Source organism: Rutidosis leptorrhynchoides, unplaced genomic scaffold (assembly GCF_046630445.1).
Source record: "Rutidosis leptorrhynchoides isolate AG116_Rl617_1_P2 unplaced genomic scaffold, CSIRO_AGI_Rlap_v1 contig18, whole genome shotgun sequence".
Classification (NCBI taxonomy): Eukaryota; Viridiplantae; Streptophyta; class Magnoliopsida; order Asterales; family Asteraceae; genus Rutidosis; species Rutidosis leptorrhynchoides.
Window position 1 is genome coordinate 1 of NW_027266429.1, and position 17,696 is coordinate 17,696.

At 36.7% G+C, this 17,696-nt stretch overlaps 1 protein-coding gene and 1 pseudogene across 1 annotated transcript; both read right to left on the bottom strand.

Annotated features, from left to right (window-relative positions):
* Positions 1-6,321: 6,321 nt before the first annotated feature.
* On the bottom strand, positions 6,322-11,000 carry LOC139881637 (transcriptional corepressor SEUSS-like; annotated as a pseudogene).
* Positions 11,001-11,425: 425 nt separating this feature from the next.
* Positions 11,426-17,034, bottom strand: LOC139881638 (BTB/POZ domain-containing protein At2g13690). Its single transcript, XM_071866084.1, is given in 16 exon segments — positions 11,426-11,452; positions 11,633-11,712; positions 11,922-12,080; positions 14,384-14,552; positions 14,554-14,640; positions 14,642-15,133; positions 15,135-15,194; positions 15,196-15,248; positions 15,251-15,323; positions 15,325-15,357; positions 16,307-16,348; positions 16,350-16,529; positions 16,531-16,668; positions 16,671-16,768; positions 16,771-16,800; positions 16,803-17,034. Coding segments are annotated over 16 exon segments (1,953 nt in total).
* Between the last annotated feature and the right edge of the window lie 662 nt (positions 17,035-17,696).

Below are 17,696 nucleotides of genomic sequence, written 5' to 3' on the forward strand. Positions count from 1 at the left end.
CAACAATGTAGAAGCAAGCGATGAATTCATTTCAAGTTCTTCCTGAGAGTTAATAGATTCCGGTTGAAGATTGGCATACCATTCAAATGCATTTACTTCCAATGATCAGATAAATTTTTTAACCAATATGTCTCCACATGTGCCGGCATTATTGCAAGTTTCGACAAAGTGAGCCACATGTTGTTTGGGATTTTCTTTACCATCAAATTTGTTGAAAGTTGGAGGCTTGTATTTGACTGGGAATGGGAGACCATCAATTCTAGCGGTGTAAGGCTCTACGTAACCCATAATTTTCTTCAAGATGGTGGATTCCTGATTGATGAGTATTTTTTCTAACAACTTCAATAAGGCAGGGTTGCTCGCATCTAGCGTAACTTTTTGTCCGATCGTAGAGTTGGCGGCGGTCTCAATTTTCTCAAGGTCCACTTTTGGTTTGATGACGTTGTCTTCCAAGTCAATTGATCATTTAACGGTATTTTCGGAAGTTTCTTCGGGTGTTTTATGGGATAATCATGCGGCTTTCAACCTTTCTTCCAATGTCTTCAACATCGTTTCTTGCATATTTTTCGCGACTTCTTCAAGCATAACCTTCATGGCATTGAGTTGATCTTCAAAACTTTCAGTTTCGATGGCAAACACGCTAGCGGAGTCCCATGATGAAGACAAGTCGGACTGGTAGTCGTTTCTTGGAGAGTCGTTATCACTTTCTTCCATATTGTTGACTAGCAATGATGGATTTGTCCTTGCGCTAATTTGGGTGTCGGTTCAAATTGATCGAGATCCATTCTTTCGTCTAGAAGTAGGATTGATGAGTTCTAATTCCTTTTATTTTTGAGAGCGGGTCGCCTTTGCTTTGAAGTGAGTACGGCCAACTGGTCAAATGCCTTTGAGTTTTTAATCTCATCCTCATCCTTGTGATTTTTGTAAGTCTTCTTGGATTGGAGGCAAGTCCTCCATGGATAGTGCCAAAAGTTGGAGCAAAATCAGAACTTGAGGTGACGCCGAGACTTAGAGCTACGCCAAATGGTGGAGAGACGTCGAGACCTTGAGCTCCACCGGATGGCAGAGAGATGACAAGATTTCCTATTGCGTCGAGCAGCAAAGAGTTACCGAGACTTGCGGCTACATTGGGTGGTGGAGAGACGTCGAGACTTCCTATTGCGCCAAGCGGCGTAGAATTGCCGAGACTTGTGGCTACATTGGCTGGTGGAGAGACGCCGAGACTTCCTACTGCGCCAAGGGGCAGAGAGTTCTCGAGACTTGCGGCTACATTGGTGGCGGAGAGACGAAGCTAGTGCTTGGAACAGTGCCGAAGATCAAAGCAAAGTCGAAGATCGGAATATGACCGGAGCCTGAGACGGGGACAGTGCCGGAGCTAGGAGCAACGGTGGAAGTGGACTTGTTTTAGGTGGTCATCTTGTCGGATATCGAGTTTGCTAACGAAGGATGAAAGATAGTGTTCTCTCACTCTGGTCGTCAATCTGTAGACACGAATAAAAACACAAGTGGAATATTCGGGATACACGATAATTGAAATACAATTTTTATTAGCAAATCAATAATTAATTTAAGTTTACAAAGGATAGTGGAAAATTCACGACTATTTCCTCCATTGATCAACGTTAGCTAATTTTTTCTAACACCTTTTCGTAGACCTCAGTAATTTGTATCTTTGTGCTTTGAAACGAGATGATTGGGTTTATTTTCGAATTAAGATGTTGATGTGATTATTTCGACATCGTTTCTCCAAAATTCTTTTATATCAAGGAATGAGAGAGCCTTCTACTTATAGTAATGGAATGAGAGAGTCTCAATCAACCAATATTCTTCTATATTAATGAATGAGAGAGTCTTCTACTTATAGTAAGGGAATCACTTGGAGGACAAGAGTTAAAACTCTCTATCAACCAATAAAATTTAAGCTTTAATATGAATTAGATAATTATTCTATTATCCTTGTTATTTTTTTTTTGACGGATTATTATCCTTGTTATTTGAATACAAGTATATAACTACTCATATTAAACATTCTACAAGATAATAAGATGATATTTATCTTAATTAAATCACAAGTCAATTCTTCACGTCGAATGCTTCTCGCGACACGGCAAATTGAATTGATTTGGGCTTAAACCCTTTTTATTTGGTAATAATGGGCCAATAAACATTAAGATTAATTAAGATCACTTTAACAAAGCATATGGTGATCTTTTATCAACATGAAGTGTTCGGCTGGACATCACTTGGGCAATCATGGGCTTTTGAGCTCATTATCCACATGTAATTGCTGCGAGCTCAGTCGAGGTCCTTTCGAGTGTCGTCGGTCAATTTTATCACGATGATTTTATTATATTTATTAATAATAAATATAATATTGAATCATGACGTTTGATATTAACATTGTCAAAAAAAAAAAAAAAGTATCCTTGATTTTTGACTAGTCGCTTTCTTACGTGTCGCAATGTAATTGGCTGTTAAAATTTCGTTGTTTACACAATACTCTGGAATACTCTTACAAGAGAACCTGTCGAGTTGGCGATAGCGCCACAACTTTTTTCATATTTTTCATCCCAAGTGTTTGGTATTGGTTTCGATTATAAATCGGGAGCACACAAGCTTGTCCATGTTCCTTCTTCGCGTAAGGCCTACGTTCTTGCTTTATATGCCGGACCGGGATTCGTGGCGAGGAGTGAGATTAACTCATAACAATAATTATTTCAGGGACATTTCAGCCAAAAGCGTCGTAAGAACACGTGGTTTCGTGCATTGGCTGTGTCCAGCTACATCCAATACTTTGGAGTTGGATAGGATATGTTCTTTGGACCTGGACAAGGAAGAATTCATTACAACTTCTTGTCCTCCGAAGCCTGGACGCTTTCAAAATAATGGACACTACGTCTTAACTTGCTGGAAGAAAAAACCTTTGGCATTGGCCGATTATAATTCTTTGTATCCCAGGACGAACGTCATGCAAGTTCCGGTATTGAAATTATACAACTACAACAGCAAGTACAGCTGGAGGATCATTTCTTCTGATAGGATTCCTTTGAGGCTCCACCCTTATAAATCGCCGATGTACCGCGGGGTGATGCAATCTACTTATGGGCCTGAGCGTCTCCTTTGTGAGTGGGGCAATGCAGACTTGTTGTTTGAGGTATACTTTGTAGATGCATTCACACCAAACTTAGTTTCCTTAAGGGCATGTGTTGGAAAAAAATTCGTCAATCCCAGCACCCGATCCGGCCAATTCTTGAACAAAATTCTTTAAAATTGACAACCAAAGTTTAGCAATCTTCATGTGTAGAAGAATCCTTTTGTAGTGCAAATTTTGGAATTACAATTAGCATGTAGTGCTTTGTTTCATTGTTATGCTACTAGGTGTCGAATATTTAATTTAAGTTTGAAAAGTTGGCTTCTTACTTTTTACTTTTTTTTCGATAAAGGAGGATAGTAATATTATTAAACATTTTAGTGGCCGAGCTTGATTGTGTCAATTGACGATAACTCTCGAATGAAAATCGTAGTCCTCCAAACTAGATAAAAATCGTAAGTATTAATCCACAACCAAACTATCAGGACAAATTACAAAAATATATCCAAAGTAAAAAGCCGACCATGTTTGGATACATGTCATCCACCATTAGCGTAAAAATGTAAATATTACGAATAAAGCAATATAAAAAGAAGTTGGTCGAGCTAATGTCTCTAATGCTTGTTAATTTGGCAACAGCTTAATTCTACATGGAGATGCTATAAGTTAAGCGACTGAGTAATAAAAGAGTAGGTTCACAGCTTTGAACCAGCACACGTTAGGCAAAATCTTCTACATCGAGGGGAAGCCATCTTCCAAAATCACCATTTTTCGCTCTTTCCACAATGTCGATGATAATACAGCAAGCATGATTAAACATAAAATAACTCAGTGCTCCTCCCAATAATGATTTAATCCCACTAGATCATAAAATCCACAGAAGTTGTCGACGTACAAAAAAGTCCATGCCTCACCATCCTAATATGCATCATCACAAAGACCAAGGACGTCGCCGCAAGCATCATTACTAATTTAGCCTATATCGGCCTCAATCCAAATATGCAAGAATGTATTTTCCGACCCTCGCAGTTTTATTTTCCAGGAAATAATAATCAAATGGTACTTACTAATTAAAACCGATGATCTAATTTTTCTTCAAAGAGGAGCCAATACTCTTACCATTCCAAACAAGAGTGCTGATCATGGCCGAGCTAAACTCTCAAGAACGGTGGGCTAGCTCTTTCGGCAATGAATTTTTTATTGTTGTAGTAGCTTCATCAATCACAATCCCTCTGGCTAGTACCATTCCCAGTTGGAGACCAACAGATGCTAAATGTTCAGGAATAGGAGGCAATTTATTTTCTTTACAGCTTTCCACTGTCGGCCCGTTAAGATCACTTACCGGCTTAGACTTGTAAATGCTCTTTGTTGTCATGGATGACCGACGAAGGCCCTGAGTTGATTTAACAGGCAATTTTCGTAAGCTCTTTTTAGGAGCAAGAATAAAGTCTGAGTTGGTAAATGTTATTGGGACAGGGAATAAAGTCGGTTCATGATTTGAAATTTGAGGAGAATGATGGTTTTGGTCAGCTTCCGCTCCATGAATTATCTTTATCTGCCAAAAAGCATATCCTGATGATTTATTTGGATCAAAGGTAGCTCTAATTCTCCTTGATTTCCACTTCCTTGGACATCTTCATTAACAACCAAATTGGAGACAAGATCGGTAGCAAGAATATCCGATTATCTGGCTGGGATGGCTCGGAAAATTGAGTTTCCGGAACCACGGAATCTCTATCGACATCCTGAACCCGAGAAGCATTTGCACTTAACCCCATTCGTGAAACGACGGCAACAACCTTCCGAGAATGTGATTGTTCCCCAAGTGAAACTGGTTTGACGTATATAAGCTCTTCTTTGAACACGTTGAGTTTGTAAGTGATCGTATCAATAGCAACACCAACGAATCAAAAATTTCAATGTGCTTATTACTTTTTATTACAATACGTATATTTTGTATTTTTAGGTATATTTAAATACACATATATTAATGAGATATTGATTAAATATATATATATATATTTGGATGAATCTCAAAATGCAAAATATCAATACGGAGGGAGTATTATTTATCACCCACCAAATACAATAAAAGATTTAAAGTTGACGAGACGGATTAAATTGATCAATGCAGAATCTAGGGATCAAAATGTTAATATATAAACTAGGCAGAATTTCATCCGTGGCGTTTTAGAGTTTTTTAATATACTTGCGCATTGGATCGGTGGTTGTTTAGTGGTATGAGACCGAGTTATTGTTGTTAAGTCGATGTGATGGATTAAATTGAATGATTCAAGAATTTAGGGATCAAACAGTTGACATTTAAAGTAGAGCAGAATTTGAGCTCCGTTAAAAAAAAAGTTTAAAAAGAAAATTAGTGGTCCGTGGCCTCTCATCTTTAATACACTTGCTAGTACTAACACATCTGAGAATTTTTAATTGGCTAGTTGTAAATAGCCCCAGACGATGGAATAAAAGATTATCCCGAACTTACCTACACCGTAAAAAATATTTTTTGTATGATACTCTCTAGTCTCTACCATGAAATGGAACTTAAAAATACAACTTCTTCCGCCTCTCAATACATGTTAAATTATATTTCTCTTGCCATCTTATTTTTGTATACCAATACCGTAAAAAACATATATTGAGAGACGGAAGGATTACTTTTTAAAAACTCGGACCAGATCAAACTTTTTTTTTCTTTTTTTTTAGCTGAAACGTTTGAATGAGTTAAATCAAGGAGATTGATTTTAACAATAATCAGAATAAGCTATTTATCATATCATAATTCACTGAAAATATAAGTCACCTCTTGGAAAGAAAAACCAGCCAAGCCAGTCAGCCACAAATAAATACCAATCCAGATAGATCCACATCATCTCAACACCAAACTATCCTCTACACAAATACAAAAACTTTTTCCCATACCACCCCAACAACTAGATATTCCTACTTTGGGGGGTAACAAACTGATGATTACATGGCACTTCCAAGCTAGAAACCCAACAGAAACACTCAGAAGAAATGAAATGAACTTCACTCCTTCAATATGATTTTCCCCCCAATCAGTAATCATGGACGCTCCGGAATGATTTGTAAACATAAATGCAAATGCAAGCAATCCGTGGCACATGTCACAAGCAACACCATAAGTATATATCTGTATGTATGACTGTTTGATAGCTAACTAAGATAGTCATGATTAAGGATATCAGTGAAATACTCGTTCAAAAGCCATTGTTGAAGCTATTTGCTGCTCCCAGCCCATGAAGCAACCGATTCGCCAATTCTTGTTGTTGTTGGCTCATATATGCACCTTGTGGCATCATAGGCATGCCAATCCTTCCGGCCATTGAGTTGTTTCCCGAGGCAGCCCTTATTCCGATTCCGTGGCCCGAGACACCATTTCCACCACCCATGTTTCCAAAACTTCCAAACCCCCATATCACCAACTAGGCCATTGGCATTTGTCTGGTTAGGCCCATTGAAGTTTTTCACATTATTTCCAGCACCTGAATTGGCACTGCTGGCCATGTTATTAGCTACTCCGGCACCAAACTGTGACGAATTCATTATTTCTTGAAGAATTTTGTCAACAGAGCTCTGACATTCATTGGGATCAGCTTCGTTTGATGAGGATGGATGCTTTGACGGTATTTGAGCTGGGAAATTTGAAGAATTCATGTGGTTGGAGGTGTTTGGCAGTCCTACAACATTACTATTATGAGAATTCTGAGGAATGTTATTATTATTAGGTGACGATGGAGTTGGAGACGAGAAGGGTGACGAGGGATTGGCTTGAGCTGAGTCAGAGTACTCGAGGAGCCAGCAGATGGATCTGAGCTGGAGTGTATGGACTTCCGGGGTTGTTAATCTGGTTCTCGACACGGGAATTCATCGAGTCTTGTCGGAGAAACCCAGCAGCGGTGGTTGTGGAGGTGGTGGTGGACTTGCAATGAGAGTCATCGATATTGCTTGTTGAAGGTACCATAACACTTGCCTGAGCAGAGTGACGCTCATCATTCATGTTTTGTGCTGACGTTTGCTGTCGCTCATCAGGTTGTGGAGCAGAATTACTACGTGGCTCAGATGACGAGCTTGTCAATCGGGGAAACTTGGCCAGACTTTCTGAAAGAGAGAAACAGAAAGGAAATTGCATCATTTAATGCATGTGCTTTTAATTTATTCATGGTCAGCATCCATTAGCCAGTCACATATTGAATATCCCATTCAAAATTACCAGGCCTCTAGAGACATATTATGGAAACAGGTCCATAACAAAATCAATCAAGAGAATGACAGAATAGGATAAAATTCTATTTCTAACTAAATTAATAAACTGAAAGGGCTTCCCCTTCAATCCGTTTACTTGAACAGAAGTGTGGGTTATAAAGAAGAAAAGTCAGGTTATGTTGCTTACCAATCGGTCCAATCTCGTTTTTTCTGCCATAATCAATCAAATCTTTCATGCTATTCACTACCTCTGATATCTGCAAGTTATCAGGTAAACATTGGCAAGAATGAACATAACTAAAAAACTCATACAACTATTAAACATGGAAATGGAAGTGAAATCTAAATCATTGTACATGGAGACATCGGACATATCTTTTGGTGTACCCCAAATCGTTAACTAAAGGCACCTCCAAAGTTTTAGCTAGTTGACGGGCAGACTTGACAACTAAAGGATGCATATATTGATCAAGAATGGAAGTACAGCATATAGTAAGCATAAAATTGCACATATATATATTCGTTGTCAATCATGCAACTGAATCTACATTAAAGGTTTCATCAATTTTTTTTCAATATATGCTAGCATACATTCAGAGGGAAATAGAACTGAACTCTTGTTTTGAAGCTTATTCTATATGAAAGATTTTGATATTTACATAATCAGTAGTCTAGATTTTGAAAATGGAGCATGTTGACAATCAGACTAGGCAAACCTAAAATGAGGCATATATTGATCAAAAGGAGAAAGAGAATACTCCCTCCATCTCAAATACATGATGTTTTGATTAATGTGGCATGTCATAATTAAGTAGATATAATGATGATATTTTTGTCAAAGAAAATATTGTTTAGGTTATGCATGATGTTTTGCTCAATTTGGGAAAGTTTAAGCAATATTTGTTTTTGACAAAATAATCCTCATTACACTATATAAATTACATCATGCCGCATAAATCTAAACATCATGTATTTTGAGATGGAGGTAGTATGTAGGAAACTTAGAAGTTGCGCACGAATATATTAGCAGTCATCATCAAACATGCCATGCTCACAAAGAAATTAATTAATAGTAGAGCCACCATATGTAATGACATATATGCTACGTGAGTGTCATTAAGACTTGCACCACAAATAATACTCATAATTCAAATAAATAAATGAGAAAGAAGTTCATATAAACTGGACATTTGACAGTTCTGCTAATAGCACTGAGGTGCACGGAAATGCGTACACTACTATTGAAAAATCCACAAACAAGCTTCGTCACATATTCCCTATAACAACTTACATGTTGCAGTTGTTTAATAAGTCCGGTGAAGGTGAGGTGGATGATGAGCTCTGAGCAGAAGCTTGATATTGTTGTACAGCAGCACCGAGTTGACTCACCTGCAGTTGAATTGAACCACTAGTCTTTTAATATCCACAAGAGACTATAAATGACTCTTCAACATCCATTAACCAGCTAAGGTATCCATTTGGGGAATCTCAGAGAAAAAAATGAACAACTAAATGGCATCAGAATATGTACCTGTGGTACAATCAGCCTACGAGGAATAAGCTCCTCATGGCGGCGGGCACAAAATTCCCAAGAGCAAATCTAACAAAAATGAATGAGCCACACAGTAGAAAAAAAAGAATGCCAATCAGAAACATATGTAAGAAACAAAACCTCTCATGCATACTAAAAAAAGTTAAAAAAAACTCCCAACCTTCAGATCTGGTGAGAATACAACACGGAGTTTGTCCATCACGAGCTACCCTAAGATGCTCAAAAACGCTTTCTTGGGTCACTTTTGCATAATCCAAGACAATTTGACCAGAAGCGTTTTGATACTCCCGGGGCATATCAACATAGAGAAGCTCTTCCAAGGTTCCACTGTCATACTTAATTTTGAACAATCTTGGCAGAACGTCTGCAGTTGCTTCTGAAAAATAGAATGAAGACAGAATAATCAGAAAAACAACAGAGCAAAAGTGGCAAAGAGAAGATAAGCATAATCGTGAAACGTCATGATGAAAAAGTGACTCTGACAGTGTTACAACTGCATATCACATGCAAGTACATAAGGAAATTCATCTTGTTATATATTTTAGAAACAACATAATGGTGCCAGTACTGTTGCTTAATTGATCACCACAATTCATAGATGAATCGCATATCTGGTAACCTTGCTATTTGATTACCATTATATCCCTCAAAGGTCTCATTTATTGCATTTCCATTCAGTCCTAGGCTTTCTAACAATAACATAGACCGCAAAAATCGAAAGAGAAAAAACTGCCAAGAAAACATCATTTATCTCCCAAATAGAAGAAAATATCTTACCAAAACCACGACCAGGCTTGTGATTGCAAATCTGGCAGTACCACGAATCCTGCAAATGCTCTAATTAAATTTCTCATGCAAATAGAAAGTACCATTAAACAAGGAAATACACACAATCCAGCTGCTAGGTTCGAATTGCATCAACATGCCATGCACCGCATGGGTTAAAACAACATACCTGAGGAAAAACACCATTAGTTTTGGCGGCTATTTCCATATAATGACACGCACCACCTTTTTTTGGCATTGGGAGCAAAAAACTCTCCAACAAATTTTCGCCAGAAATCAATGTTGTTGTCCTGCTCAGAAAGAGATCAGTAATGTCAATGCACAAATTGACATAAACTAGAGTATATATTTGCAGAAAAACAAAAATCGTACTTCAGGCCTATGCTGCTGCTGATAGATATACTGATTCAAGCGTCGGGCACATGTCCCCGGCTCATACAATGGTCTCATAGCAGCTCTGGGAGGCATATTCTGCTCAGAGAATTGTTGTTGTGGTTGTTGGGGCCGCTGCTGAGGTACGGCTTTCAACATCTGTTGTTGCTGTTGTTGATGTTGATGATACTGTAAAAGGCGTTGTTGTTGCAAATAATTCATCTGTGCAATAGCAGCTTGAGGATTGTGCCTAGATAAGTGGAGCAACTGCTGCTGACGTTGTTGTTGCTGCTGCAAAAGCATTGCTTGATCAGAGTGTTGCGGCTCCAATTTGACGTGCCCTAGACCCTTCCGATCTGTTGTTGACGCTGTTGCTCCTGTTTCTCTGAGCCAACATTCTGGAAAGTCTGAAATTGTTGCTGGGAGGCGATTGGTTCATTGACTGTTTGCAGCTCTAACTTCACAGGACTCATAAATATTAGCCAACCCGCTGCCTTGGGTCGGTTGAATTTTGTGGCGGCTGGAACTGTTGCGGTTGACTCTGTGAAATGGAGAACTGTTGCATCAACCGCTGGTTGTTCTGGAGCTTTTGTAGCTGTAATTGCTGTAACTGGGCGTGTGCCTGCTGCTCTGACAACATTTGGCCCCCGGAAGCATTTGGAATTTGCTGGTTTGCATTAAAGCCGAGGAACTAGAATTTGCCATGTTTGCCGTTGGAAAAGATGATGGGTTGTAGAAGCCGGTATCATTTGAAATGTTGTGAGGATTCGAGTCAATTGGGTAATCAGAGTTACCTCTTTGGGTAACCGCCCATGCCTGAGAAGCTAGAATTTGAACCTCCATTCCATGCATGTTGGTAGAATAGGGAGGCAACGATGCTCCTTGAGATCCCATGCCGGAATGCATAATCGTAGATGACGATTGCTGGCCCCCAATAGGAGTTGGCGGTCCCGAATACACCATCTTGCCTGAAGAAAATCTTTACATATTAAGCAAAACGTCCTAGCATAAGGGAAAAATAAAAATCCCAAGACCTTGAATAACTCATCAAAATATCAACAAATCCCATAATCAATCAACACGAAATTCAATTTAGCCAGAAAAACAAATCACGCTTACAAAGATCAATACTAGATAATTAACCGGAATCCAACACCAGCAGAAACCTTACTTTGTAGTCAAGTGAAACCAAAACGCGGAAATACCTGATAAGAGCAAATATCAAGCCTGCATTAATCAAACTAGTAGGTAACTTTATACAACCCATCAAAAAACAAAGGAGAGTAGGAGATGATGAATAAAAAAACTATTAATTTTCTTCAAGTAGAGAATCTCAATAGAAATCGACTCTATTTGGTTACAGAGACCAACAGCTGTCAACAAAGCAACTAAGCAAAAATCTCAATCCCACCCATCTACCCAATAGTACCATAAACAATCAGATATAAGAAAATTCCCCCCTAGGTAAATGGAATCCATTTATTTGTATTACAGAATCCAAACAAAAAAGAATCTCAATTTCAACAAATTGGTATCTTAAAAAGTAGTGATGGAGAGTGGGAAAAGAATACTCCATCACCACCATATACACTTACCAAGCTCCAATCACAACATAGGAGAGAGAGACAAAGAGCTCGCTCAAACAGAATCTGCGATGATGAATAAAGAATTAACCCTTTAATTAATATATTAATGCATAGAAATCCAATACACAAAACAAAAAAATCCGAATTTTTGATTTAATAAAGTAAGAGAAAAATGCCTGTATGTATCCGTACAGATACTTTTGATTGAACCAATTTCTATATATTATATTGCATTTAGATATAAGTATCGATTTTAGAGAAGCTTGATTGGCTACTTACTTTCAGTCTTCGAACAGACCTTTCGTTTTCTTTTGGTCTTTGATTTTAGTCTCCGTGATTTCTTCTTCACTCTGTTCTTCTTTTCTCAAAAACTCTTTCTTTATAGAGAGAGAAAATCTGAGAATGTAGAGAGAGGTGTGTGGAGTCCTCTCTTCTGCTGTCCACAAGCCTCTTATTTCTAAAGTGACATGTTAAGATTATAACATCAACGTATCAAAATAAAATCCAAATTTTTATATTGAAAAATTTGATATTTTGAAACGAAAAAAATATTATTATTTTAACAAAATTAAATATAAAAATCAAATTTTTGTAACCTATAGTATAATTAAGAAAAATAAAAATCAATTTTTTGTGCAAAATATTGCGAGTGTGTGTAGATCTATTTCCCCTTTTTAACTTGGATAAGATTGTAGAATAAATTATGGTCTAAAACAAAATAATTAATATTCTAAAAAAAATTTGCCAACCAAAAAATATTCAATGAATTAAATCATTTCATTGAAGAGTGAATTTTTTATGAGTAGATGGTTTAAGACGAATTTTTGAAGAATAGATTTTTTGTGAATAAATTATGAAATTAGAGAATATAAAAAGATATTTTCAAAAAATTCATTAACTACCAAAATCATTTAATGGACTTTTTTTCTTAGAAAAAAATCAGACTGGATTTTGATTTTCATGGACTTGTTTTTTAAAAAGAATCGGATTGGATTTTCTTGTGATATATCATGTATGTATGGGACTTCTTGCGTTTAATTTCTTTTAATTCAAAGATTTCTTGACTTAAAAAAAAAAACTTGGATAAGACTGTAGAATCTGTACAGAATTTCTTATTGATTTGCTAAAATTTTATTGTATAATGTTTCAGATTTTATTATCATAAAAAAAAAAAAGTTTCAGATTTATTTAATTATTTTTGGATTTTCTAATGCACAACTAAAAAAATACTTATTAGTTAAGACTTTAAGAATCGGTTGGTTGACATAATTATTTTGATGTCAAATCAATAGAGTTACACTTACTTTTAATATACAATTTTTTTTTATTTGTAAATTTTTCGATATAAATTATATGTAAAAATTTATATCTATTTTAAGACGGAAATAGTATTATTACGTAGTAACACATAAAAATATATGGTTCTACATCACGCTTGACTGTATTTGTTTTTTTAAAATTAAAATATTTGATCTGAATATATATCTAAATATTAAAATACTGATGCTGAATTTGAATAATAATATATTAAGAGTGTTTGTTTTTCTAACATCTAAATCTATCTCAACAAATTTTTTTCCCAAAAAATATTAAAAAATTAATGATTGGTACAAATAGAAACTTATAATAAAAATTAAGATATTAACTTATTTTTTAAGTGAGAAAATAACATTATAAATAAATATTAGGGTAATAATTTCAGATTTGAATTTTTAAACGAGCTAAAGAAAAAAAATGAAAATACGAAAAAAAAAGAATATGTGAAAAGAAGTTGTATAATAATAATATTTTGTTAATTATCTTTTGAGATTTTAGGAGTACATGCTTATATATATAGTATATATATAATAGTGAAATAAAAATATAAGAAAAAAAAAAGTTAACTAGATGATAAATTTTATATCATAGGTTCTTAAAAGAAGTAAAATAAAATAAAAACGGGCAAGAAAAAAATAAAAAGTGCAACTGCAACATTCAGTAATCGATCATAGATTTTTTGGAATGCAAGGATGCGTAGAACACCATCACTCTATTTCTCCGTATTGTACCTTTAAATGAAATTCGGTGGAAATTTAATCACTTAATGACTCAGATGTATTAAGTTGAAAACAAACATTCTTTAATTTTTTAATATCTGAATCATTAAGATTAAAAAATATATTTAGATTTATTAAATCCAAACAAACATATCCTTAACGTCGGACCTATTAACGGTACATCAATGTCGCAAAATTAATGCTTACATTATGGAATCAGACATCCTCCATGGATTTGTCAACCCACCGGTAAGAGTCGAAATGGGGTATCGTGGTGACTTGGATGTACTATAAATTAGTTTAATTTATAGCATCAAAATGTTTGCAAAAATTTAAAAAATAAATTCTGGCATATCAAGTTTAAAACTTTGGAACGAAAATTGAAAAATATAACTTCAAAAAAGAAAAAAAAAAATTGAAAAATATGGTATATCAACAAAAAAAGTCGAGATTGATCTTAACTATCTAAGAATTAAAACAAATGAGAATTCAATCAGATACTCCCGTAGTAATCATGTTTCACTTTGATAGTAGAAAACTATATAAACCATTCATGTCGATGAGAAACTGATACTAATAAAAGCATTGATTGATGGAAAAGATAGGCTCACTGCTAAACACCATTCTAATTTATGATCTAATAATGGCCAGCTCAGCTGTTTACAAACAATTCTTACATGCTAGTAGTACATTATTCACTCTGAATCCCTAAAATCAACAATACCAAGTGAAAAGGAGGAGTTGTACTGATTTACCGGGCATTCAATAGCATGAGTTTCAGAGCCTCTAAGAAACGATCGGCGCCACCAAATTTGGAAGGCCTTGCTGAGATTAGGGCATTCTGTACCATTCTTGGAAAAGCACCTAAACCATTCCATGAATAAGACGTACTGTTTGCTTCAAAGGAAGAGTAAGGAGTGTTTGGCCGATAGCTTCCTCCAATGCCTTGATATTGAGTCCTTTCTTACATCTCTGAAGCCAAACCAAAGTCCGACAGCATTGGGCTGAACCACGATTCGAAAAGACGAGATCGTCCTTCTGATCTGCAGTGTAGTTTTCTGGTCCCCATAGCAATGAATAAAACTGCTGAAACCCTGCTAAGCTCGTATCTGACCATTGGAGATGCATTCTCACGCATTTCGAGAAGTTCTTTCTGGTCGGCCCACATAACCACGAATTCCTCGGCGATCTGCCAATCAAACAGTATTTCTAGCAACCAGTTGATGTTGTCGACCTGTTGCGAGATACGTTCGATTGGAGTCTTACTAATCTCCTTCTTTGTCGTTCTCGTTTCCTCTGATGCGGTATTCGAGGAATCGTTGAACAAGCTGCATAGCGCATTCAGACAGGAGCCACAAATACTATAGAGATCTTCCTTGGTAAGGTCGGGTTGGTCTTTTTCGTAAATGGAGCTTTTGCATAGGATACCTTTGAATAGCGACTTCAACTGATTTCTTGCACCAGTATCGACCACTGGAGGTTATAGACCACACGAGCTGTTTTGCGATATTTTCTTGGCGATCTATGGAATCGTGTGAGTTGGAGTCGGGCGAAAATGTCTCTAGTTGTTGCTTCATCAAACTTGAACCAGTAAAAAGACTCCTCAACTTTTCTTCTTCCTCTTCAGTCCATGGAACAGCCTCGATATATGTTAAACATGATAAAAACGCCTCTGGTAAACATGATACCAGCTGATACCTAGTGATAATTCCAAACCAGCTAGTCAGAACTCGACAAACATTTCAAGAGGGCAAACATGAAACCCAATGTTTAACAAATGCACAAACAACTAAGAAGTAAAGTTTCAGAATGCTGATTCGCTTGCACTTTTAGCCCCTCTTGTGCTATCATATGTTTAACATCTTGCTGCTAGAATCTCTTTCTAGAAGCAAAGCAGGAATAGTGAGACCGAAAGTATTCGACATTGCATAAATTCCCAGGTGCAGATACAATGAAATTAAATACAACTAATGGATCAACGTTATAGTATGAATTGTTTTACTTCTTCAACATGGGATCATTGCTGGCAAGCCGGGTATGGGCATGCAAGTCGTATTTGTAACTTGGAAAAACTGAAGCAGGGTAAGGTAAGCTAACTCTAATTGATCAATGAAACAAAACAACCATGAACAAAGCCAACTAAATCAATACAGATTACAGACTTTCTCATCATATTCTTAATTTATACCCAGGACAAGTAACATTCCAAGTCCTGGAGAAAGTGACAATGGACTTGGAGATACGGAGTAAGTGAACCTATCCACTATCCCCCATCCCTCTATATCAAAAAAGAGCACGATCTATGAGAAACTAAATGCAGCAATTAAGTCTAAGCATGTACCCATATTAGGAAAGCTGGCTTTCAGTTCCCATATGGACAACTAAGTCCATCATAAGCCGCCATGCAATTATATTTTCGGCCACGTTCTCATTTGTTTGAAAAAATTTACCAATTCCAAGCTTCTTCTAAATGCAGACAGCAAACTAAATATGGAACACTTGCCAAAAGACGCTCTAATCGAAGACACAATTTAAAATCGCTTCCATCACACACGAGCATACATAAACAGAGAATATTCGTAGCATACAGCAACCATAATACATGGAAACGAACATATATTGAAAACCAGCATACAAAAACGGAAACTAACCTCAAGATATCAATAGCTCTATAAACTCCAAACTTCATTCAACTTCTTAGTAATATCATCTTCAAACATCAGCTCAATGGTCTCTTTAAAGACATCCAAATTCTCAACTTCACCGACTTGTATTCTACATACATTGTTCACGCTATCACCATTGTTGTTCTGCCGATTGTTCTTTTGCTCCGCTATCAAAGACGAGAACAGTTCCGAACTCGCAGCCAAACATCCCCGAGTTCAATTCCAAAACCATGGATCCTCCATTTCTTCCTTTCACACTCATTCTTACATCAAATCCCATATCTGCACTAGAAGAAGCTAAAGAGCAGTCATTCGGAGGTGGTGCCCGACGAAAACTCTCCTGATCTCGAGCTTGGGTTTCGCTGATTCGACCAAATAGACGGCGGCAACGGGCTCTTCGATGGAACCGACGGTAGGAACAGAGTCGATCGGAGAGACCCGACCGGTGAGAGAATCCGACGCGGATCGATCCGGGAACGAACTTAGACCTCTGTGGCGAGTTGGGTACCGAGTTTGAGCTGAGCTTGGAGACAGCTGGATTGTCGAGCTTAGTGAGTTGATGATGATGACGATTAGGACGGGTTTTCATCAGTTTGGGGTTTTCGGGGCTCATCGGAGGCGCAGTAAATGAGCAACACCAGGATCCACGGCGTAAGTGTGGAGCTCGGCGGTGAGTTGGGTTGGGTCGGGAGGGATCGCCCATCGTCATAATTGTGACGGCGGCGACGCGGTGGTCGATGGGTAGTATCAGCAGCTGAGAGAGAGAGCTGAGTCCAAGTAAAGTAGTGAGCTTTATGATTAGAGAGAAGGACAAGAAAGCATCCATTGTTTTTACAAAATGTGTTATACAATGTTGTTTATAGTAATAATTGTAAAATGAAAAGATATTTGATTGTAAAATAAAGAATCTTATTTAGATTTTGATTATGGGTTACTTCCGAGTAATTTTTCTACTTTCCCTCTCGGGAATCGCATTGTGAATTTGTGATTCTGTTATTCGGTTTTTTTTCTTTTATGTTTAATTGTGAAGATATTGACAACGCGAGTTCGATAATCATCCAAAATCGGACTATTTACGCTTTTATGATTTTGAGTCAAATTGTTTATCCTTTTTTTACCAAATAAATTTGATGTGTTCGATTTTGGGTGAATTCAGAAATCGTCCCTCATTTTTTTTGCGATTGCGAGCTCAATTAACTGTCCAAACTCACTTGTACTCATTTGAGCATGATGATATCAGATAATATCTACAATTTTCTTTTATATAAAAAACTAACAATTTTATCGAAAAATTATCTAAAAATTACATAATACAACTCCATTGTTTTAATTAATAAAAATTATTCCTCCCAAAAAAAAATATATATCCGA